General features: G+C 35.4%; 1 protein-coding gene across 1 annotated transcript in view; it reads left to right on the forward strand.

Annotated features, from left to right (window-relative positions):
- Positions 1-24,479, forward strand: part of LRP1B (LDL receptor related protein 1B) — a 762,836-nt gene that overhangs the window by 636,591 nt on the left and 101,766 nt on the right. The window contains exons 56-60 of the mRNA XM_075092828.1: positions 1,363-1,546; positions 3,576-3,661; positions 7,130-7,252; positions 10,785-10,966; positions 14,328-14,527. Coding sequence (XP_074948929.1) covers positions 1,363-1,546; positions 3,576-3,661; positions 7,130-7,252; positions 10,785-10,966; positions 14,328-14,527 — 775 coding nt within the window. The remainder of the gene's footprint in view (positions 1-1,362; positions 1,547-3,575; positions 3,662-7,129; positions 7,253-10,784; positions 10,967-14,327; positions 14,528-24,479) is intronic.

A 24,479-nucleotide genomic window follows, 5' to 3' on the forward strand; every position in this document is an offset into this window, starting at 1 on the left:
CGTGATTATAATAAAACTCTGGTGTGTTGTACTTCCTTGTAATGAAGTGGCTTACCTACCGCAGTAAGAACATTCAAATTTTTATTTCCAATACGCAAACAGTTGCCAATTGTATGAAAAAACTGGTACAATATGTATTTTAAACCTATGGAAAAGAACATGCAATTCTTTAAATACAACAAGTCATACTGATGTATGCAGAGCGCTGAAAATCAGTTGTGAAAAAGGGAAGTGAATAGCAGGAATGCCTGTTTTCTTCAAATTTTTTTTCTAAGTCAAAGACATTTACAGAAATATTTAAACCAAGTATGAGTGCCTTAGCTGCGGAATAAAATACTTAGTTGTCTGCATATGGTGGTGTTTTCTGAATCACCTGAACCTGCTCTCTGGCCTTGAGACGTAGAGAGGAATACTCCTTGGGTTTAGGTAAACCCGAGCCACTGACTGCGCTAACCTGTAATAGGAGCTGAGAACAGAAGAAAGGTTTTTTCAGGGTTCTAACTGCACCCCCAAATGTGTCATCTTTTTAATAGAATATTGGCCCACTGGGAAGTAAATAAAATCTGTCCAACATGGCTTAGCTCTAACGGTGTTCAAACATCTGAAACCATGTCCTAGTTGGGAGGCCGTAGATAGGGAGCTGGAGACTAGGCTGGGTACAGCAAAAACCTTGCTGAAGTAGCATCATTGTGGAGAAAGCATGTCATGGGTCTCTGCAGAGAGTAATACAGAGAATACAGGAGGGAACATGACACAAAGTTTTCCATTGATGAACCTATACCTCTGTTTCAAAACTGCTCTACCTAGTTGTATTTTGCATCACTCGCATTGCATGTGATAAGCTTGCCATGGTTATCATCAGACCCCAATAAAAATTAGCTTCAGAATTCTCATTCATGGCACTGTATTTGTTACACAGAATGCTAGAGGTTATCCATGCTTCAAGAAAAAAATATTAAAAACTGCATACCTGTACCAAAAAGCACATAAAGAAAATAAAGAACTCCAAAGGGTCCATCCGTCGTCATTTCAATGGATGAATCCTTTCCATATTTTGGAAAAGTTGTGTTTTACTTTTTCTTCAGTTGAAGAAAGAATAATTACTCATTCTACAGGGTTATTTGGGAGGGAATGGTGCTTAGAATCACACCAGCAATAGCTGAAAAGAAATGTAGGTATGTCTGCCTGTAAACAGTATAAATGGCAAAGTAATTAAGATGTTAATTGAAAAACTGAGGCTACATGAGAAAGCATATACGTGTGTGTGTGTGTGTGTGTATTCAGAAGAGAGTACAAAGTACATAAATAACAAACAGAACCAATGAGTAAATAAAAATTAATGTATTTGGCTTTCTTTCCCAGTGCAAATGCTGGCCTGGATTCCTGCTGAAGGATGATGGGAAAACATGTATGGATATTGATGAATGTTCATCTGGGTTTCCCTGTAGCCAGCAGTGCATCAATACATATGGAACCTACAAATGCTTGTGTGCAGATGGGTATGAAATACAGCCCGATAACCTGAACGGCTGCAAATCCCTTTCAGGTATCACCCTTTTTTTTTTTTTTTTTTTTAAATCCACAGCTGTATCTGAAATTATCTGTGAAATACCTTAGTCCCAAGGTCTGTGTTACCCTTTTGTGTACGATAAACAGAGTTACTTTGAAGCACACTGCTTCTTCAATAAAAAAAGGAATGTGATTCAATGTCTGAATGTAATAAAATGTTCTATTTTTAGTATGTATTGTGCTCATATCATTCGTAGTGAACAGTTACATAGGATTATGAATGTTTGAATTAGTAACTTTATTAGAAAAAGGATTAGGAAAGCATGTGACTTCTGAGTCACATGCTACTAGTATGTTTATAAGTGTTTGAAAGACTTCTGCTGTTTTATTTCATCAACTTCAGAATATTAGAATGTTCTCCAAACTTCCTGATATGAAAAGGAGGAACAGGAAAAAATAATAGACGTTGCAAAATCCATTATTCCTATAGCACATGAAATCCACCAGTCTTATATGTAATACACAGCAAAGTTCAAGATATATAAGAACACTGGGTATTGCCTCACCCCTCTGTCTATGCCACGGATGTTATCTTTATGTACTTCAGTGAGCAGGATTCCCTAGATCAGTGAAAAAAAGGAGCAAAATGTCAACAGGAAAGAAACAAAAAACCCATTTCTGGTTCTGCGGGATTTCCTTCATAGTGCAGGCAACCTTCAGCTTGAGCAGACTCCTCCTTACTCCGGTCTTGCACAAAGTTGTTGTTTGTGCTTCATTTTTAAATATCAAAAACCTTCTATTTTCTTTCTAAATTAGAAGAAGACTGGAACCTCTGTCTGCCTCATATTCCTGTCTGAGGAACTTCCCTGAGTAATCAAAAGAAACACAGGAGAGGGCAGAAACACAGTGTCTGTTTTCTCCTTCACCCCTGTCTCACGCTCTGCGAGCCACTCTAGTGTTTAGAAGCCATAGATCACTCGAATGAGAAGGGGAGCTGGAACACATCATAGTACAGTTTATTGGAGTTGTAATATATCAAACTTCAAAAGTGATCATGACAAAGCTGGTCGTGCTGTGGCAAGGATGGTTGTGCTGCGAGGGCTGCCGACGTGAGCGTTTGGCCTAACGCTGATTTCTTGCATAAATTGCCTTGAACTCTTTACAACAGAGCAGAGCATTACAGCCGTTCTCCACAGACCAGTGGGTCAGTGCGAAGGATGATGCCTCGGATCATTTAAGAACTGGAAAATGTCTTGGGTTGAACATAAAATGCAAGCAAGGTGGTACAATGTACTCAGGACAAGAGCAGAGTAGGGTAGACAACATATTACATTCCAGAATGTATGAGCAGTAGATAGAAGTCTTAAATACATTTTTAATTATCGGTAGTAATTTTTTTTATTTTATTTTAGCTGGCATCTCTGTTAACAGAGATAAAATAAAGACAGCCTTCTTTAAAAAATATATATATATATTTACTATTATGTATGTCAGTGTCAGAGATGTTTCAAAGTAAGTAATGGCATAAAGGAATATTTTTTGTAAACTAGGAAATCAGGGGTAAAAAAGCCAAATCTGGCTTCAGTTCAGAATTAGAGAATAAAGGTTTGTCCAAATAGCTGTTTCTTTATATCTATACTGTTCAGAGTACTGAAAACTCAAAAAGTAATGGTCAAAACGTGCTTTGTTTGCAACCATAATAAATAACAGTCTTAGTGATAATTTGAAAATGAATGTTGACATTAAAACCAGTGGTATGAAATATATTTCAAAATTAATCTCTGACATTAAATTAACATAAAATACAGTATGCTTCCCATATTACAAAGGCAAAAAAATTAAATTACATTGAAAGATATACTAATTGATTGCTTTGTTCATTTTTATACTGCATCATTGATCTTTCTTGGAACATTTGAATGTTTTAAATATTTCTTTCATCCATAACATTGATCAGAGCATGTAACATTTATTTTTCAAACCATCTGTATTTCAGCATTGTATTCCTGATTTTCCATAAATTAACGTAAAAGCTAGTCTAATATATTCTTTCTCCCGGGGTTTAGATGAGGAACCTTTCTTAATTCTGGCTGATCATCATGAAATAAGAAAAATTAGCACTGATGGATCCAACTACACTTTGTTGAAACAGGTATAATCATAGTACCATGCTCTAAGTTTAATTCAATACTTTTATTCTTTTCTAAAGCGTGCAACTGACAGGAACATCATCCTACAATTGGCATTCTATGCACCGTAGAACAACTGCAGTTTCTTCAGAGTTCTTATAATATTTTAAATTGACTCTTTTATCTGAATTTGACATGATTAAAGCTCAGGCAGTTGTTTCGTCAGTCATTCTGATGTACTAAAAAAATTATGTTATTTGTGATCCTCTTCCATCACAACATGTTTTGCGCAATTTGCATATATCAGTTAAAAAAAAAAAATCTATTTGGCCATTTATTATTTGGGCTACTTACTGTCATAATCCAAATCTATTTTTGTAATTTAGACAGACAATTCCAGACTTACAATATTACGGTACATGAGCATATATCTTTGGCTAAATCTAATTTTTTAAATATTACTCTAAATTATTATAACAGGAAAAAAATTATTGGAAAAAACTACAAAAATAGAAAGTCATCCAGTAAGTACAGAGCTGTCATATTTTAGCAGTTTCTGCTCTGCTTCTATGCTTCACCTAAGTGTAGTTACTTACCATAGATTAGAGTTCCAAAATATGTTTTGATAAAAACATCTATTTCCTTGAGTACTAATTAATGAATTGTAGAAAGACTAGAAAATCAGTTATTGTCAATCAATAGCTTTAGGCTTTTTGTGGCTTCTTGTGTCAGTAAGCTGTGCATCTTAATGTCACCAGAGAGGTGCCCAGGTCTTCACAACAGTAATTACAAAATTAACCATCTTGCATTAAACATTGACTTTATTTAAGCACAGCAAGCATTATGTTAATGTCTGTTCTTCTGAAATCCTTCTGACTACCTCTCATTTACATCTCACTGCCCTCTCCTCTTTTGCTGGTATATCTGTTAATAGAAGCCTGTGAAAAGAGGGGAGCAACAATAAATTTTCTTTATGGCTGGTGCTGATAGATTGGCTCAGAGGTTCACGAGTCTTGAATTTAACAGACTCCTCTTCAGTATGTTAGAGACCGTGTAGCTCCAGCCATTGAAGAGAATCTGTGTTTTCCATATCACGTTAATTCACTAGTCTAATAAAGACCTCTGCTATTGAACCTAACGGCCTTTGATCCCAAAAATGCAACATTTATAAAAGCATCCAGATTTGAAAGCAAAAGAGGGAGCTATACCAGCAGAACAGGTGGGCTGTCTTCCTCATAAGGACATCTTTTGTCCTTGTAATGTTATGATGGATCGTCTCTTTCTTAGACATCGACCAGATGAAGGCAAATACCAGAGCTGCTCTGGCAAAGGAGCAAAACCACCCTTCTCTGTGTATTTGATCTGTGCTTTGCCATTCTAACAGTTGTTCATGTAAGCTCAGTGTAAAGGAGCTGGAAACAGGAATTCATTCAGCCTTCTCTGAGTTGTTACGTGCCAACTTTTTCCTCTTTTTTTTTTCCCTGAAATATATATAAACAGTGCAACAGTTTGAATTACATCTCATGTATGTTCTCTGCCTTCCATTTCCTTCACTCCTAGTCATCAAAATCCTTAGGGTTTCCATAGACAGAGTAGACAGAGAGAATCTTCCTCCTCATTATTTGTGATTTTTACCTGCATTTTTTTAATCAGGGCACCAAGGCAAGGCAAATCACAGCCTAGGATACCATGGGCTGCGTGTACAGAAACAAACAAACCACAGGTTCAAGATGAGAGTCTAATGCAGCTGATGACATTTGAAAGAGTCCCTGTTCCTTCTAAAAGCAGATTACATGAGCAATGACAAAGAATTATGCTAGAATGACTTAAAAGTGACATGTAGATTAAAAAGAGGAGATGTTGTTTGGACAGAGAACTCTTTCGTAGATGTACAGGAATATTTACCTGCAGTTGATGTTCTGATAAAGTTGGAACTAAACTGACCCAAAATAAAACACTTGAAACCAAAGACTTGCAGGCAGCCAATTCTCTTTGTTAGCCTGTGTTGTAGAATATGTAGATATATGTAGATATAAGGCTAATTTTTCAGAAATTACTGACTTTGATTTCTAGAATGTTATAGATCTTTGATAGTCTTTTGCATTTGTCAGCCTGTTGTCTCCTTTGTCAAGAATTTGGGGTGGGGGTTTACCTGTAGATGCATTTATACTAATAGTGAAAGAAGAGACAGGAGCAGTGGCAGCACAGTTACGACTGACAGAACTGCAGTTGGTTTTGTTAAGACACTGTGTGCATGGATATGTGATTTTTGAAAATGAGAGCGGTCCTTCAACACTGTGTTGGTTCGGGCTTTCTTTAATGATGGTTTGTGCAGCTTAACCACTCCTTTACGTTTTGATCAAAGGATAGATTGACTGTATTACACTCTAGTAGTTGGCAGATAAGCCATCTATCGCTTTCTGTACGATTAAATACTGTTATTCTCAGTTATTTATTTGACAGCTGGCTAGTCCAGCACATCCCCTCTACAATTAGGTATCACATTAGCAAGGGAAGTCGCTGATCTACCTGAGAGTAGAATGTCATGGGGCTGATAAGGGAATTGATTAACTGGTCTTGCAGTGTTAAAAGGAGTGCAGACTGCATTCGTTCTTTTTACCACTGCTGCTCCATCTTTGTTTGAAACATCTTTGTATATTAAGAATAATTAAGATTTCACTACATATCAGGATGTTAAGCAGATTATGGGGCAAGGCTTTCCTATTCTCAGATAAGGAAATAAAAGCCATCATCTGAATGCAATGTCTCTCTTGTCTGCCGTTTGGGATGAAAAGCCATCATTATAGGACTGCTCTTTCCAACCTGTAGGAGTACCTCAAATATGATCACCACTCTTTCTTACAATGTAGTGGCTTGGTAATTGGAGCCATAAGAGACTTCCTGGATGCCTGCTGGATCTCTGACTTTCACTCTTCATGTATATACTACCTCTGTGTGTGTGTGTGTGTGTGTGTATGCACATAATACGGCATTTAAGAATTGAAAACCTCCTGATTTAAGAATTAAAATGAATGTTTTTTTGAACATCACAGTTTTGAATTCCTGATTAATTTATGTTAATAATTAAATGTTTTCATTAAGTAAACATAATATATTTTATGGGTTTGGTTTTATAAAATTAATGTCATCTAGTTTGCCAAAGTGATGCTAAAGGGAGTAATTAACAGAGACATTGAGCAAAAGTTAGTAATAATAGGAAGGAAAACCACAGAAGCTTAATGTAGTTTCATACGTCATCTGCATTTTTTGAAGTGAGATAATTCTTTGTCACCATATTTATATCTGTTACAATTTTCTTCTTACTCTGTTTACAAGTAGTGTATAGAAAAATGAGAGGTACTTCAAAAATATGCAGTCAGTAAAATAAAGCATTTTGAATATTACATGCAATGTTTTTTATGTTCTGAATGCTAACCAGCAATTTGTACTCAAACATTTGAATAAGTGGACTTTTTTTTTTCTTTTTGTAGGGACTGAACAATGTGATTGCAATAGACTTCGACTATAGAGAAGAGTTCATCTATTGGATTGATTCCAGCAGACCAAATGGTAGTCGCATAAACAGAATGTGTTTAAATGGAAGTGACATCAAGGTAATTGGGGATTAATAATGTCACTGCTAGGATTAAATTTTTTGAGTATTTTGGGAAATGATCCTTCATGGATTTAGCCCAGATTGTGAGGTTTTGACATGTGCATACAAATACAGCATGAGATAGCAAATCCTAGTAAAATTTAATTGCATTTTTATCTTATTTGAAATGGAGATAGGGACTAAGTGGACTCTATTTATGAGCTAAATTCTTTATTTCTTAATTGGCAGTTGACTGAATTGGCAGTTCAGTGTGGTTTACAGAACGCCAAAGTAAAAAGAGGTATAATTAGGTGTAAGGTGTGTGAACACACCGATGTATTATCTCTTCATGTACAATTTTCCGTGGTCTTCAGTTTGTTTTTATCTCACCTCTGCCTCGCTGGTAATGAAAATAACTCAATGCCTTTGCTGTAAATAATCCAAAGTAGAACTGCACTCCCATTTCTGCACAGTCTGTCTGTCTCGCTTCAGTAGTGGAATAAGTTCACAAATCCACCATTAAGCACGTTTGTTGATTTACATGAACAGTCTTCCAGAATTTGTGATAAACTGTAGGGAATTCTTTGCTTATTCTCTTACATCTGACCTTCTTGAACAAGGAACAAATGAGCAGTAACAAATCCTGTGAGTTTTGTTCCCTCATTGTACACCAGTATATTATGTAGAGAGAAAAGATTTCTGTTTTTCATTTGCAGCTTAGTATATGGTCTTGACACATCCTCAGAGCACACTGACTTTAGTCTTTTTGAGGGTTAAGGTTTGAAACTGGTTGGCATCACTGAACCTTGTTTCCATCCTTCACATGGAAATAATTGTTCTTGGAACTTAAAAGACATGTGGATGAGCGTAAGTTATGGGACTCTGATTCCATTGGGGTAAAACTAAAATTCAGCAAGCACTCAGAAGTCCTAGTGAGTCCCTGCAAAAATTCTTCCTACAAAAATATTGGAGACAGGCAAGTGCGGCGTTCAAAATTCATTAAATCCTTGAATCATGTTTATTGCCTTTAAGCATTTATAAAGCATCCTATTCAGCTTCTTGTTAATTCTGAACGAACCTGTATGTTGTTATTTTAGGGAATCTTTTCAGGACTGGGGATGACCCCAGACCTTTTCTTTCTAATCCTAACTATTTCAAGAAGAACAAATAATTTTTCCCACTCAAAAAGTTGTAATTGCCAGGTGGGAGAGTACAGACAAAATTCCCATTGCTTTCTAATGATCTAATAAGGAAAGGTTTCAGAAATTTGGACAAACATCAGAGGATGTGCAAACATTTATCAAGAATTATATACTGTAGCTGACTGACATTCTGTCAGTAAGCTTTTATCCGGTGACAAATGATAACTTGATGTCTCTTTGACTTAGATTTTAATAGGTTGCTAAAGCATATATTCAAAAATTGATGCTACATTGATGCTACAAATAATTAGTTTCCAGGAAACATGTTTTTTGACTTTGTGTTTTGGGGTTTGTTTTTTGTTTTTGTTGTGTTTTTTTTTTCATGAAAGAGAGGATTTATGGTTGGCAACATTTCCCCTCAAAGTATGAATTTCTGATTTTACTTCTGTCACACTTTTTGGTTTACTATTTACTAAAAATAAATTTACTATTGGTTAATTACTGTTTGATATACTAACTAGGATTTCCATTTTAGAAGATAGCATCTTTTCAGCACACCAGCTCTAGCTTTCTTGGTCTGGGAAACCTGATGGCATCTCATTTTTCTTCTGCAGCTGATCATGGAGGAGATATTTAAACAATTGAAGCAACAACTTTTTCACATAAATGTGTTCAAGCATTAACACAGTGGTTAATGTATCGTATTGTAGATTCAAATGAAATCTGTTGTGGGGAAATGCTGTAGTAAGCTGTGGATATTCAATGCACACAGTCTTAGCGACTGGATCTTAGTGACTGGAATAGACTTAAAGTGACCCTCCAAGGGAAAAGTCCTCAGAAAAGAGAGACTAATTGCTTGGTTGACGCTTCTGGATGGTGTAGCTAAACCACTGTCTGATAGTTTGCAGAGCTGTCCATTTCTGCATGAAATGTCCCATGTTACAGTGTAACAGTTGCTGCAATTACACATTTATAAAACAGTGACGCTGGTAGGGCTAAGGTATTAGAAAACAAAATATTTTATTCGTATTAAAAAATTGGTGCATGCCTGGATTTAATTTTAAAAAGATTTTATAAGGTGGTAAATAACTTAATAATCTGAAAGGGTGCTTCTACATATTCATAACTATAAAATTGGTTTAAAATATCTCAGTGTCCCTTCTTATCTTGAAGGGATTTTCAGTATCTTCAAATAATAAATAAAATTTAAAATAATACATTCAGTTATACATAATCAGGCTTATGTGTAAAGTTAATGCCCTGTTGCATGTGCTTTTAGTGGTGAAGATGATGATAAATTAGAATGTACACTACAGTAATAAACCCATTATTAGTACTTAAGAAATCTCAAATGTTTTCAAGTATTGCTTGCTCTCATTTTTTTCCTTAAGTTCTACTTGCACAGACCTAATCAGGACCTAATCAGGAATGGAATATGTCAGAATAGACCTTATCAGGAATAGAATTTTTAAGCCTAGAAGAAGTTGGACTGTAATGATTGGGAATATTCAAATGTCACTCAACAGTTAACACGAAGTACTCCCAGCCAAGCAAGATTGAGTCATACAATCATGATGAGATTTGTAATCATGTAGATCTGGAGGCATTAGTTCAGGTCTCAGAATTATTCAGATCATCAAAGACCTTGAGAATAACACATCCTTGTCAGTAGACTGTAGGCTTTCCAGTAGGTCACCAAACTGCTTCTGTCTCTTAGCTTATTCCATAATAATGTAGTCCCTTTGAAATGTAAGTAATTCTTAGAAAGTTCCTCTTCATTCTGCCATATGAATGCTGGAAACAAAAGCACAGTATTTACTTTCCAACTAGGTAATCTTCTTCTATTTGCTTGAGTTGAGTGCCCTTATGGTCTGTCTGTCATGATGACATACGGCACCACGGGGATATTAAAATTAAATATATGCCGATGTAGACTGGTGAGAGACCTGGTGAGCTAGTAAGCAGGCACGTTTTAGGGCACACTACTGGGAGAGAAGCCTCATCTCCATTCTGTTCAGTGAAAAATAAACAGAATAGTAAAGGGAAAAGGTCTTTTTTTAGATATATAAATTATGACAAAAGGAAAATTAGAAACTTAAGATGAAAAATGAAAAATCCAAAATACTTAAAATTTAGTGTATAATGCAGGGAAGTTGGAAATTTTATATTTACTACATCACGGTATTCTCAGTTCTCCCTTACTGTAAAGAGTCACGTTGTCTTAGTTACTTAAGTGTCATTACTTCAGAAGTGTCATTGTTTAACAGGGAATAATACCTATTTTTCACATGTTGTGCATCACTATGTCATATATTCAACTTCTCAATATTCTGGTAATATTAATTCTTGAACTGTTCCTCCTTTTCCCAATATTTAGATGAATAATTTATGTAAATTCTGCTTTTCTAGGTAGTCCACAATACAGCTGTTCCCAATGCACTGGCTGTCGATTGGATTGGGAAGAATCTCTACTGGTCTGACACCGAAAAGAGAATTATTGAGGTGTCTAAACTCAATGGCTTATACCCTACCGTCCTTGTGAGCAAAAGAGTGAAGTTTCCTAGAGATCTGTCCTTAGATCCTCAAGCTGGGTATGAAGCAGCCATTTTGCAGTAATTCATAATTAATCCTAATTTTGTATTCAAATATTTTTTAATAACAACAGAAGATAGGAAATACTATGTAGGTTTTTATCATCTAACGTTCAGTTACTCTGGATATCAGTAGTCTAAAATGCATTACCAATGCTTACTATATCATCATTACATATAAAATTGGTGTAATAGAAGGATGAATGCAGGTACTAAACCACGTTTTGTTATATTTACTGTTGTGTAAATGTTTTCTTTTGGTAGGAGGAAAGCCAATATTTCAAAAAATATCCCTGTCTTTTTTAAGAAGTGTATTACTACATAACAAAAAGTTCGTATTACATGGAAGACAATCTTATATTCTGTTTCATTTATTCACTGAAGTGAACTGCCTTGTTAGCACTCTCGTCTGTGTTTACTAGTTTCCGAAATCATTAGGCCATTCAACTACCACTTATTGGAAGACTTTTTCTCTGATAGTTTTTGTATGTTAATCAAAGACTGAAAATGTTTAATCCTGCATAATTTGAAGATATCTTTTGCCATTTTTAATCTATAAAATTAAAGTTCTGATTTTCACAGAAGTCTAATAACGACTGATTATTTATTAGGCTACAGGGGGTTTATTTTAGGAGGCTTAGTTTCTAACTTTAGTTTTCAGAAATTTGAAATTATCAATATGCTTAAAGAATGTATTGTAACAACAATGATAAGAAGTGAGAACTGCCTAATTAATTGAAGTAGTTTGTTAAATGGTACCTTTAATTGCTAATTTTATTAATTATTGCATTAATTATAATTTATTTATTAATATAAATCTGTGATGGTATTCTGAGTGCAGTTTTGAGCACCACCACTGTTTTTGATTTCTTGACTGGTGTGAGAGCTGTAGGAACCACAGACATTTCTTTTTCCACAGTTATAATTTTTTTAAAATTATATTTTTTTCCCATAAAATTGATGTCCTTGAGAAAATTAACCTAATACTATGATTTTTAAAAAGAAAGAAAGAAAAGAAATCATCTTTCCATTTAAAAAATTATTTAATATTTGATTTTCACAGAATCACATAATAGTTGAGGTTGGAATGGACCATTGAAGGTCATCTTGTCCAATCCCGAGAGATACAAGCCCTTTTTACTTTTTATGTTTGGTTGGTTGTTTTGTTTTTGTTTTGTTTTGTTTTTAAATAGAAACTTTCTAGCCTTTTCTATTTGAACAAAACCAAATCAGCATTGGAGGGGCTCAGATAAGCTATCTAAACATTTCATGCCAGCATCTAATCCAGATGATAGAAGAAGAAGGATTTTATACTCTTGGAACAGAAAATGCATAAAAGCATAGAGGTATTTCCTGTTTATGTGGCAATACGAGTAATGCCACAGCCATGGGTCTCCGGGTCTGTATGGATCAAAGTGCAGTTAATGCCTCATAAACAGAGGCCTCTCAATTCACCAGTAAACTGTCATCTGTGTTTAAACTATCCACTAAAACACCAGTGTCTATTTAATTGAAAGTCATTAAAACCTGGTGAATTGCTAACCAAATTTATTCTCTTAAATAAATGTTTATGCTACATATAATCTTTAAGAAAAATAATACTTCTGAATAGTAATACTTAAATTATTGTCTAGTCCCTGAATAAATAAAACACAGGCTATGGAAAGTTTGCCCTGTGTCTTTCAGATCTGAATTCCATATGTAATGCTTTCTGTGCTGTGGAACATTGGGATACATCTGTGAAAAGGGATGAATAAAGCTATTGTAGCATCTTATAACACTCTTATAGTATCATGGCATATGAATTATTCTTTTTCATCTCTAAATCCTAAGGCTCAAGTAATCACCTCAAGTGTCAGTGACAGGAGAAAGTTGTTGAGTTGATCTGGACTCTACATAAACAAAGAAAACCAGTGTATTTCCTAGCTAAGAAATGCAACCTATCTATTTGACTATTTTTAAGAGAAGAGCCATTTTCTACCTGTTCTTAGATCTAGCATTGAATTATCTTGTAACTGTAAACTTTCTTCCCATAAAATTTAGCATTTTACATGTGTTAAATGTATTCAAGATACCGATACATGGTATCTCTCTGTGGTTGCCTCGATATTGAGGATACTTTCCCTGTGTAAGCAAAAATCAACTCTACTGAGTTTGTACAGACAGTCCCAGTCTTCCAGGAAGGCTTAGATGTACACAGGCGTAATAAACTTATTGTGCTCCTGCTCAGTGCATAGTATGTGTGTAACCTTAGCTTCCTGAGGCCAAGCTAATTTTTTTTAATAAATATATGTATTTGTTCATTTATTTTAATATGGAAAGCTGCTGAAAGTAAAAACTGTGTTTGCATTTCAAATTCCGTTTTTTTTTTTAAATAGTGTAAATTGTATCTTAATTTTTTTTCTCACAAATGAGAAATGCTAAATCAGCTGTATTGCTGGTGCCATGCAATAGTAATGATACATTTCCAAAGAAAAAGATTTCTGTCAGAGACAGTGGAGAAGGTTTCCTGCTTACGTGAAGCAGCTCGGTGCCAACATATTGCCACCTGTGTTTTGTAGGATACCTGTAGCTGTTCTTAGGGCCACCGTTTTCTTCGCACAAATGGTATTCCAGGTGGCTGTTAAGAACATGAGCTGCATCTGGGTTTTCAAGAGCCTGTCCAAAACCTGAAGAGTAGAAGCATATCAGCTCCCCACCGGGAAAGATCTCTCCTGAGGTTTTAAGTAATGGCATAGAGCGGCAGCAACGTGCATCCATGTACCAAATAATAGGACTTTTGCTCTGTACTGTGGCTAAATAGCATATTAAAGAGAAAATTGCTACTCAGCTTTCCAACAGTCTTTCTCAGTGCTTTACCCATTTTTAAGCCCTTTATGTCAGAAACCGTTCAAATCTTTTGGAAGTAGTACTTCTTGAAGTAATATAGTTTGCATCATACTACTATTAACAACAAAACAAGGTTTTGTAATATGTGTTTAAAAAAGTAACTGTAATACAGTATTTGTCATAAGCTTAGCAGTTATGCCATTTTTACAGGATACGAGATTCACAAAGTCCGATCTGGGCAGTACATCAAATTCTAAGGTATCAAGACTAAGCAATTTAAATGCACTCTTTCACTAGTCCATAATGAATTTGATGAAATCACATCTAACATGAGGACTCTGCTATTCAAACCCTTTACATGTAGCACAGTCATTTACAGACAGGTCTAGAAAACCCCCAAAATCTCTCTTGAAAATTGAAACATTACAGAAAAGTTACTGATTTATTCTTGAGATCAACTAGCTAAATAAATTCTCTATTGTTATTATTTTTGCATCTCTAAATAAAGCAGCTACTGTATTTTGTTTTATAGGTACTTATACTGGATTGATTGCTGTGAGTATCCTCACATTGGCCGTGTTGGTATGGATGGCTCCAGTCAAACAGTTGTCATAGAAACACAGATATCTAGACCTATGGCTCTTACAATAGATTATGTCAACCACAGACTGTATTGGGCTGATGAAAATCATATTGAGTTCTCTGACATGGATGGATCTCATAGACATAAAGGTTGGTCAACACCTTTTTTTTTGTTTGTTTGCTTAAATTTTTTAATAATTTTTAAATTGAAGATGCTTCACATGTTATATATAATTATGTAACAACTGTACCTTAAAACATTTTTGCAACTGTTATTAATACATTTTTCCAGTTAATCAATATTTAAAAAGTTGCTTTTCATATTCCTTCTCTGCTATGAATTTTTAAACATGCACCAACACATGTCCATTGAAAATATGACAAATGAAAACAGAAACTCTAGGAACAGACTCAACAATCAGATTCTGCCCTGTCAGTTCTGTACTCCAGTGTATATTTGCAACACATGTTCTTGACCAAGTTACAAAGCCATCATTACTTGGCTGTTAAAAGCAGAAGGGATATGTACTGTGTGCCAAATGTCAGAATGTGGCTAAAAGCAGCCCTTTCTCCAGCCCAAAAAAGCCTGGAAATGCCCATTAGTCTGCTCAGCACAAGTCAATAAGGAGACCAGAATTGCAAATGCAATTTGGGGCTTTCCTGGTAGAAGGGTAAAATAATAACTTTTGAAATACTTATGTAATGAAGTAATCTTTATCTCTCTGTTTGGCTTCTCACCTGACAGGTAATTAAAAAGCTAGTATCTTTTATCTATAATGTGTTTAAAAATTGGTTTTCCACTGTGATTAATAGTTCTCATATTCCAACGGTATAATTAAAGATCTTTCACTTTAATTAAAATATATTAAATACTCAGTATCGGTGTTCCGGTTGGTTTTGGTTGTTTTGGTTGGTTGGGGTTTTTTTGAGATGAAATTGGTACTTGAGTTCCCTTCCACAAGCTTTACCCAAACCTCGGAACTGCTGCTATCCTGGTAAAATTTCATGCATTTGGACTTTTTTAGGCTTTTATTTCATGCTGGGTGCCTCCAGCCGTTCTCCAAACCTGAGTTCATGAAATAACTATGTTATTTTCAGATTAACGCTTCACTGTGAAATAAAGCAAACAAACAAACAAATTTTCTAGCCCTTGTATTTGTGAATAATAAGTTATAAATAGATAATGAACAATTCAAAGACAGTTATTTGAGATAGTAGATGGGAGAGACTACAGCAATAGCTATGAGAGCTGTAAACATTCCCATTAATCTCAGCATTAACTTCCATGGCTTTGTAGCGAACACAGGACAGTCGTAACCTGCTCACCTAAGCAGTACTTGCCCAGACATACCCAGGAGTTCCAGGTGGATTCCTGCTGACAGTCTGTTTTTCTGACAGATGAAACAAAGCTCCATACTCCTCTTGATGTTATTCCCTGTGCTGCTATCCTGCTCTTTTATTCTCATACAGTTTTCCTCTCACTCTTCTTTCTGGACCTTTCAAAGGAAAGAAGTAAATAAGAGCCAATGTTTCTCTCTTAGGACTAACCTGGCGGCAGTGGCCAAACCTTTGTCAATTTTCTCTTTCAAACTGAAAGTTTCAGAATTTTTCTTTCTCGGAAAATGCTCTTCTATCACTAAATTTCAGAAGATACCTGCAAAATTCCATTCTGTCTTTGGTGTCCATTGCCTTGGTCTCCAGCCTGTGGATTTCTGTGGCCCAAGTGGGTAAAATGAGCTTCAACTGTTTCTGTATTCACGGAGTTAATGTCTTCCCCTGAGGATACGTGAACCTAGAGAAGAAGGACCAGTGAAGATCAGTGTTTCATAAAAAAAATTCTCTTTCTTGTTCAACAGAGCACCACCACTAGTTTTAGACAGCTGAATGCATTCATGACTGCCTAAGGAGCATGTCTGACTCCTTAGGAATCACAGTGGAAGTGTTAGAAGTCAAGTCTTACCGAACATCCTGTAGGCTCTCATGCCTGATTTACCATTTCCCTTTGTGAATGAAAATTTCTAAATATTTGGTACCAGTTAAATATCTAAAGCAAGCTCCATAAGTGACAGTGACTTTGTGTAAACCTGTTCTCATACTACTTTTGAAAGTACAGATGCTATGTAAAAAATTCAAGCAACAAGAAACTTTTGCTTTGGGAAAAAGATTCTGAGGTATTTAAATTATGTGGGAGGAAGATTTTCTGCTTAGCTAATACTGATTGTCAATTTCTGTTGTCAGGAGCTTCACTCAGAGTGCGATTATCAAACCAAAATCAAGTTGTAGAAAAGTTTCTGTGGATTTAAGAAAGAAGAGATAGAATTATTGGTGTCTGAAATGGATGAAACGTGCCTGTAGGTGCTCCATAGGGTGCTTTGAGAATTTTGCAAATCTCGTACATAACGATCAGCTTGTCTCTAATCAGAATCTTTTCCCTGCCTCCACCCTTCTACTGGAACAAACCGCCAAATAAATTTTGCATGTCTTCATGTTTCAGCACAGGGCTAGAAATATTTCTGGAAGATGAAATTTAACCATTGCAAATTAATTGTCTTTTTATAAAGGAAACTTGGGGACATTCAGTGGTTGGGGTTTAGAGGACGTGTAACACTGATCCCTTCTATCTTTCTAATATGAGAAACTGTAACCTGTGTTGATAAGCACTTAAATGAGAAAGATCAGTTTCATAACTTGTGATAACTGTGTTTCTTGACGTATTGTTCACCTGGATTTCATGGTCTATTTTCCTTTGTCATTTTGAGATACCTTGTATTGTCCAAGTTAACTAAGGGGTGGTTGAGTTTATTCTACCCTTTGTGTTTTCAAATAGAAAAGGATAGAGAATAGAGAAGGATAAAGGCACAGATATAATGACCATAACATACATACTCAGGGAGCAGAGAAAGGAGTCGAAGAGAAAAGAGTCCTGTGAGTGATGCAATCTGAAGTGCTAGTTACCATAAGCCAAGCATTTTTTCACCTGTTTCTGTGACCTTTGAGGATAAGGCTAGCTTGCTGTGAGTTTTTTCTGAGAATGTTTTTTGGATCTTAAATTACCTGTTACAAAATGTATCAGAAAATGCCATGGAGATTTCACAAGACCTGGCAAATATCTTCTCAGAATGGGTGGATCTTATATCATAGAGAGATATTATGGCATGAGACAGACTGCAGTGTTTTGTGCTCTGCACTAGATACTTCTGGAGGACAAACAGGACAATCTTAGGCTAATTATTGACATGCCATGTGTTAAACCAAGGACTATTTATTCCATGCAATGGGAGTTTACATGTATTTAGATCTTAATGTTAACACTTTTTGCAACAAGTACTTTTTTTTTCCTTCTTTCTTATGAATCTTAAAGATTTTTCAGGAAAATAGAATATGTGCTGCTTTTCCGTTGTAAAGTTCCTCTGCATTCAGTAGAGAAATGGGCTTTTATAATTATCAAGAGAGTCCTAGTAAGAACTTTGAAAACATGCTAACTAGGCCGGAAATCTTACAGTACTTGGGAGCTCTTCTTGGCACTAGGGGCAGCAATGACCTTGCTTATCTATTTGAAGTTTAATGCTTGATTATGTAAACTGTCTTTAGAGCTTAGCCAATTTAGCACTGCAGCATTCACAAATGTTATGCACAGTAAATGATAAAGCAAGCATTGAAGCACTAATCTGGCTAAGCACTAAGCTGGCTTACTTCTGTGAGCTTTAAAAAAAAAAAAGTTTAAGAATTTGTCAGACTTAACAGCTGCTTTTGGTTCTCGCTACCCAGAGGAGATGCAAGCTTCGCAGTTCCCTAGATATCTGATTGCTTCATGCATGTTTTCCTATCCTTCAGAGCTCTTAAAACCCAGAGGTGCCTACCATTTTCCCATTTCAGTCTTTGAAGATGAAAATTTCAGTATAATGAAACTATGAAAGCGGAATCTGATAGTCTAGTTTAGGAAGTACAGAAGTTTCTCTGAGCTGAGCTTAGTCCTTAAGTGTGTTCAGTTATTTGATGCTTTATACTGTAAAAATAAAAGTTGAGCACTGTGTTACTTCATCTTACAGGGGCATGAAGATTAAGCAGTAAAAAAAGGTGTTGAACCTTAAATGGAGTATTCATAAATTACTTCTTTAGCTGTAATATAGTCTAATAGAGAGAAACTTTCCTATAGTATTTCAATTTTAAAAACTTCTTCAGAATTGGCTTCTGCCTGAGTGTTTACAAACTTCAGAATTGCTGTACATATATGCTAGTTTTAAAGTATAGAGGTTTTTGGAGATTGTAACCTTTTTTTTCGGTTTTAGCACCTGTAATTTCAAAAATTGCTAATTCTAAGGGCTTTATAGGTAGAAAGTATTTGTGTCTAATTCTGAACTCTGCCACCAGCATTTTATAAGAGAGTAAATCCAGTTATTTAAGTTTTCCTAATGTAAAAGCAATTGAATAGATTACAGAAAGCAATTCCTTCCAGATTTATACTGCAGTTTTCATAGCTCAAAAATTAGAGGAGTCTAAAAAGAAGGTTTCTCACAGCAGATAAGAAAGAAACAGTAGTTCTGGTGTTGCAACATTTTTTTCCCAAGTTTTGAGGGTTCTGTAGATTTACTCATGATAGCCACATCTGATAACACCAACTGATAATTGCTTCCCCTCCACTATTGCCTTCTAGATTCAGTTTTCATAATTGTTCAGATAAAATTCTCCAATCCATGTGTCTTCCTAAATCTGATTATTTTATTATATTGTATTCTATGTCTTTTAAAGGATAACATTCAGGAAGAATACAGATACACCTACATTAAAGGCAATTCATACAGTCACATTACTCTAAGGTTCCACAGCCTCCAGTTTATGGAGCCCAATTTATGAAGATTGCCAACCGGCTGGTTTCTGTATCTTCCACTGTTCCTGTGATGTCAAAATTTGATTAGATTATAAGCTTCTGAAAATAATTTTTCTACATGAATATTAAAAACTTGGTAGATATTCCTTGGTAAAGTCTATGAAGTTTCTGTATGAGCCAGACACGCTCCATCACACAGTTTAAGGGATGCGCATTACTTTCCATGCAGTTGTTCCTGTCAGAAAGCAACCAGAACAGAGAACATAAAATACAGTTTTTCGTGTGACACAGTGTCTCCCCCATTCAAATAAAAGCCATCAAAAATGGGAGGCGAGCAGCAGCCTCCCATTTTTGATGAGGTTGCAGCGTGTTGAACAGCTCCTGTAGTTGCAGTAGAAGGTAAATGAGATAAACCAAGGACCGTAGCAGTTTCTGTGCTCACAGCGGGATGGTGGCAGGGGATAATCTGGGCAGGAGCATGGAGAGGCAAAGATGGAGGAGGGAATAGCTTGTGAGGCAGAGTGGAGAAGAACATTGAAACCAGCAGCAAGACACAGGTCTAAGGTGTAGGGGCTGGTGGGCACCTAAATAGTCTCTATACATTTGAAAATGAATTAAAGAATCTTTGAAACTCATTAGCACACTATGACTAATTCTACTCAGTGACCTGTATATATTTGAGAATAACTTAATCACTGCTGTGACAGCATGCTACTCGGTACCGCTACGGGGTAACTGACATATGAACAACTACTTGCAGTGAAATTAAAAAGGTAATAAGACATTTTAAAGTGGGACAATAATATATTTCAGTCCTAGATTTGATCAACTGATTTTATAGGCAGATTTTTGAAAATTTACTCATCTTTTCTCATGGTATTGTGTAAGTCATATGTAATTGTCAGCTTTAATACCACAGATATTGTGCCTTAAGATGTTTAGGTTTAATTTTAAGTCCAAACTTTCTGCTTCTATTGTGATAGGAGTTTTGGGACATATAACAATTCTTGTGTGAGTTTACTGTACTAAGATATTCTCAGTTTTGAATATTTCAATTACATTTTTTGATTGGCAGAATATCCTACCACTTAATGCTGGGAATTTTACCTTCCATATTTACCCCGTATGGATGTGCAATGTCTATATTATATTTGCAGAAAGAAATAAGTATGCATGCACATGTTGTTAATAAAAATACCAGTAATATAATTCTAAAAGTATATCTATTTTTTTTCTGTGAAATATGGCTTCAATGACTGGAAATAATGTATATAGTCTACAAATCATATTTTTTTTCTGTTCATTGAGTTTGACAGGTTTAGATTTTTTTAAACAAAGTGTCAATTTAGTAAAAGTAATAATGATTATAAAATGTCTCATCTTTAGAAAAAAATTGTGTTTTAATGTAACATACTTAAATTTAATTACATCTGTCAAAATCATATACTTTTTCACAAGCTTAATAGACATTAGCTTATTGTCATCATTCATTATTAATTTCATTGTCTAAGCACTTGGAATTCTTTATCAAAAGGAGTAAGTACCAGGGGTAAGTAGCATACAGAAATAAAAAATATTGACTATGTCTTGAAGGGGTTACAAGCTGAATATAAAATGAGACAAAAATGGTTACAAGGGGAGTTCAAATGAAAAAGAGGATGTAAGGACCAGTAATTTCAGCACAAGAGAGGATCAGCTTTTTTAGGTATAATGGCTATTTTCTTATTAACTGTTGTTCTACCTTGATGCAGTTTGTCTTTGGAGGCTTCTTAACTCTTCGTAAGTGTTTATCACTAGTTCCATTTGGCTCAAGATGTCAGTAGGGGTTTTTTTTTTAAATTTAATTTTATTTTATTGCAGTTCAGGAACTCAAGAGTTTCAGAGAGTGGAATGCAAAATAATGTGGCCTCTTTTTTTAAGGTTTTATCGCCAGTGTAAATTTTCTGTCCTTGGGTGCCAAAATTCTTAAACAGAAACTGCCTTAATGCCATGGTGGGGGAAAAAAGGTCATTTAAAATGTTCCTTAGCACCAATTAATTACCTTTAGCAGTTACTTACCAGCACTGGAACTCTGCCTGGGTGCCTTTCTGAGAGGAGCAAGGTAGGAATCTTTCACCCCTTCTCTTCTTGTAGACTGTGCACAAGGGTGTGGCAAGGTTGCAGTCCCTCCTTTTTGAAAGCAAAGGGACTGATGTCTTTCTAGCTCAGAAGTGAAGTGATGAGCCAGCTTCAGCTTGAACAGGAGCCGAACGCTAAAGAAAATCTAACCTTGGCGCACATGATAGCGTATGGATATTTTTGTACTGTTAATTGGTTAGAAGAAGTAAACACTTGTCATTTTTAAGGACACTTCTTCTTGGCACGTGGATTTTACCAACTGACAATGAGACTTGTTGTTGTTCATTTTAGTTAGAGTATTTGCTTTTACTTTTGGTAATATTTGTTCATCCATAAGAGCTGAGTGATACTGGGCCTCACTTCTTCTGCATGGCTTCTTCAGTATGCATATTTTGTAGTTAAGAAAGCCTAGATGGCGTGATTTTCACCCCTGAAATCAAAGGAATATTTTTTATGCTTAAGTAGAGGTACTCAGAAAATATAAGGGAAACACAGTTCCCACAAGAGAAAAGTAGACATTTTTATCACAGATATGACTTACAGCATAGGAATTTATATTCTTGGATCAAAATTAGCACAAAATGCAGGAGGGAGAGAGATGTACATTTTAAGTCTGTGTATATCTCATATGTCTACAGAATAGTGTTGCCTCTTATGGAATTATGTGGCTCTTCTTCCCGTAAGTTCGTGCAACACTTTATCTCTCTTTAGTATGTTATCTATTGTTATTTTTATTTGTGTTCAAGTATCTAATAATTTTTATTTTCCACTACTTCTGATCTGTTGCAAGCCGCCCTTTTTTTCCCTTTTACTATGCACCTGCATTTCTTCCTCCTATTTTCCGCAGCTTTCTCATAGGCCTGTGCATTCCTTCTTTTTTCTGCCTTCTCTTTCTTATCACATTTCCCATCTTGTTTGGTCAAGCACTGTTTGGGATTAGCATTCAGTGTAAGAGAAAACCATGATTTATGTATAAAATGAAACCCCATTAGGGAACTAGAGGTGGCAGTAGAAGGCCTGCTAGGAAAAGAAGGGTTGCAAGGGCCTCGCCCATCTCTGGTAGGAGGCGGCTGTGGTACGAAAAAGAATCACAAAAGCAAACTTCAGGTGCAGTTTTTCTTCAGAAATTACATTTCCCCAGAAAAAAAAAATTCCATATTTTTTGCCCCTCATAATTATTAAGTTGTTGAATATTCCCCCATAATGCATTTTATTACACAAAGAAGAAAAGCAGGGTCTTGAAAATGAAAGTATCAGTTTGAATGAATAAGATTCCATTGTTGGCACAAAGTAGAGCATTTTTTACTCATATATGATACATAGTGTATGTTTCAGTAGATGAAAACTGGTGTATATGTTCTGAGACGTACTGTATCGTAAGCTGTAAGAAACTTGAGTCACTGAAATAACTATTTGGGACTCAGTGGAAGCAGTCAGCTGAGTAATACCCTTCAGGCAAGATTTATGAAAGGGCCTAAATGCACTTCTTGCCTCTTCCCTTATGCCGTAGCAGCTGCCCAGCGTGCCTGTCCACGACGATGGAGTCCGAGTCCTACAGCAGTTGGGCAGTTACCCCTTTCTGGTTGAGCTGCACTTCCGTTATACTTGTTGAGATTTCTTCATCCGAGAGAAAAGTAATATGCATGGGTTACAAGGGGTTATTTAAGAATTTGATGCTTTAACGAGGGGATAAAAGCACATGTATGTACTGGTCTAGTAAAATACTTACGGACTGCTAGAGCTATATTCAGTGGATTATAGGTCTGCAGGTGGGGTGTTCTGTTAGTTATTTTTGCTGAGTGTTTTAGGATATGGATTGGGCTTCAGCTTACTTAACCTCATAGAGGCCGTAGGCTGACATTGTTTTGAGAAACCTTAACAGAAAATTGAATACATAGAATACTCTAGAATACTCTAGAATACTCTAGAAAGTAATTGAAATTAAGTGAGTGCAATTCTCATGGCTCTGTGTTAAAATATGACTATTTAAATTCTCCATAAATTTGCTGGTCAAGATCTGACCCTTATGTTGGTGTAGTTTAATTTTAATATTTAACAGAATATATTACTTTCTTAATAATGGATTGTCAGGTAGACATCTTGATTAAATGTTTCAAACGTGTGATGCAGCAGAAGCAGAGCTACTTACCAGTTATGACTAGCTACTTACCAGTTATGACTAACCTGGCTTTACTTTGAATTTGCAGGCCGTTTCCCAGTGCTTGCCAAAGGAGAGCAATTAGTCTTGCTTTCCTGTTTAAAACTGTGATTCACACCATAATGTATGCTGTGAGGCTAGTAATTAGTCTTGCAACATGTAACTAATGTATGTCATTTATGAATAGGTAGATCGGTAATGCGGCTGAGGTTCTCTTGAAGTTAAGGAAAAGACTGAAGAAAGAAAGTGGGTGTTTCTTCTGCTTTATGATAAATCAATAGCTGTCACTGCCTGAAATTTTGGAAAGCTTGAAACACTGATGTCCTCAAAGGCAAAGAATAAAGAGCATGAGAGACTATTTTACTATTCCAATAAGATGTAAAAATTCCCTCAGTTTTGTGTTCTTTTCTTTTAGCCATTCATAGTTGATGTGAACTGCAGATTTTATGGCCTATTACATGGCAAGAGTTCTGATGTTCCATTGTTTATAATATACTAAAGTTAAAGAAAAATAATATTCAGCTATGATAGAACTATTCCTTAAACAGTAAAGTATATCAGAATTAGCTGCCATCAAATGCCTGTTTTCAGAAACTTCTCTCAGTCTTTAGAGATATATCAACCGCAAGAAAATATATTGAGTTTTGTGGTCAGCTGAGATGATTTTTTATAAAAGTATCTATATTATGTCATTGTTATTAATTCTTATTTTATAAGAATTTTTATATTGTTATGGTCAGCTTGGAATTTTTGTAAGAAATATTTATAAGAAATATTTGTATCCAGCAATACTATTTGCTCTTTGGTTTACTTTATGTAGATTTTTAATTACAGTTGTTTATTTGTACTGTTTTATTTAACACAGTCCATTCATTGCTTACTTGATTTTTTTTTTTAATAACTTTTCTAAGTTACATAGTCACAACATAACACATATAGCTTTGATGGCCATAAACAGTGCAAGCTTCTGAAAGAATCTTGATTGAGTTTGTGTTGAA

This window comes from Phalacrocorax aristotelis, chromosome 5 (assembly GCF_949628215.1).
Source record: "Phalacrocorax aristotelis chromosome 5, bGulAri2.1, whole genome shotgun sequence".
Classification (NCBI taxonomy): domain Eukaryota; kingdom Metazoa; phylum Chordata; class Aves; order Suliformes; family Phalacrocoracidae; genus Phalacrocorax; species Phalacrocorax aristotelis.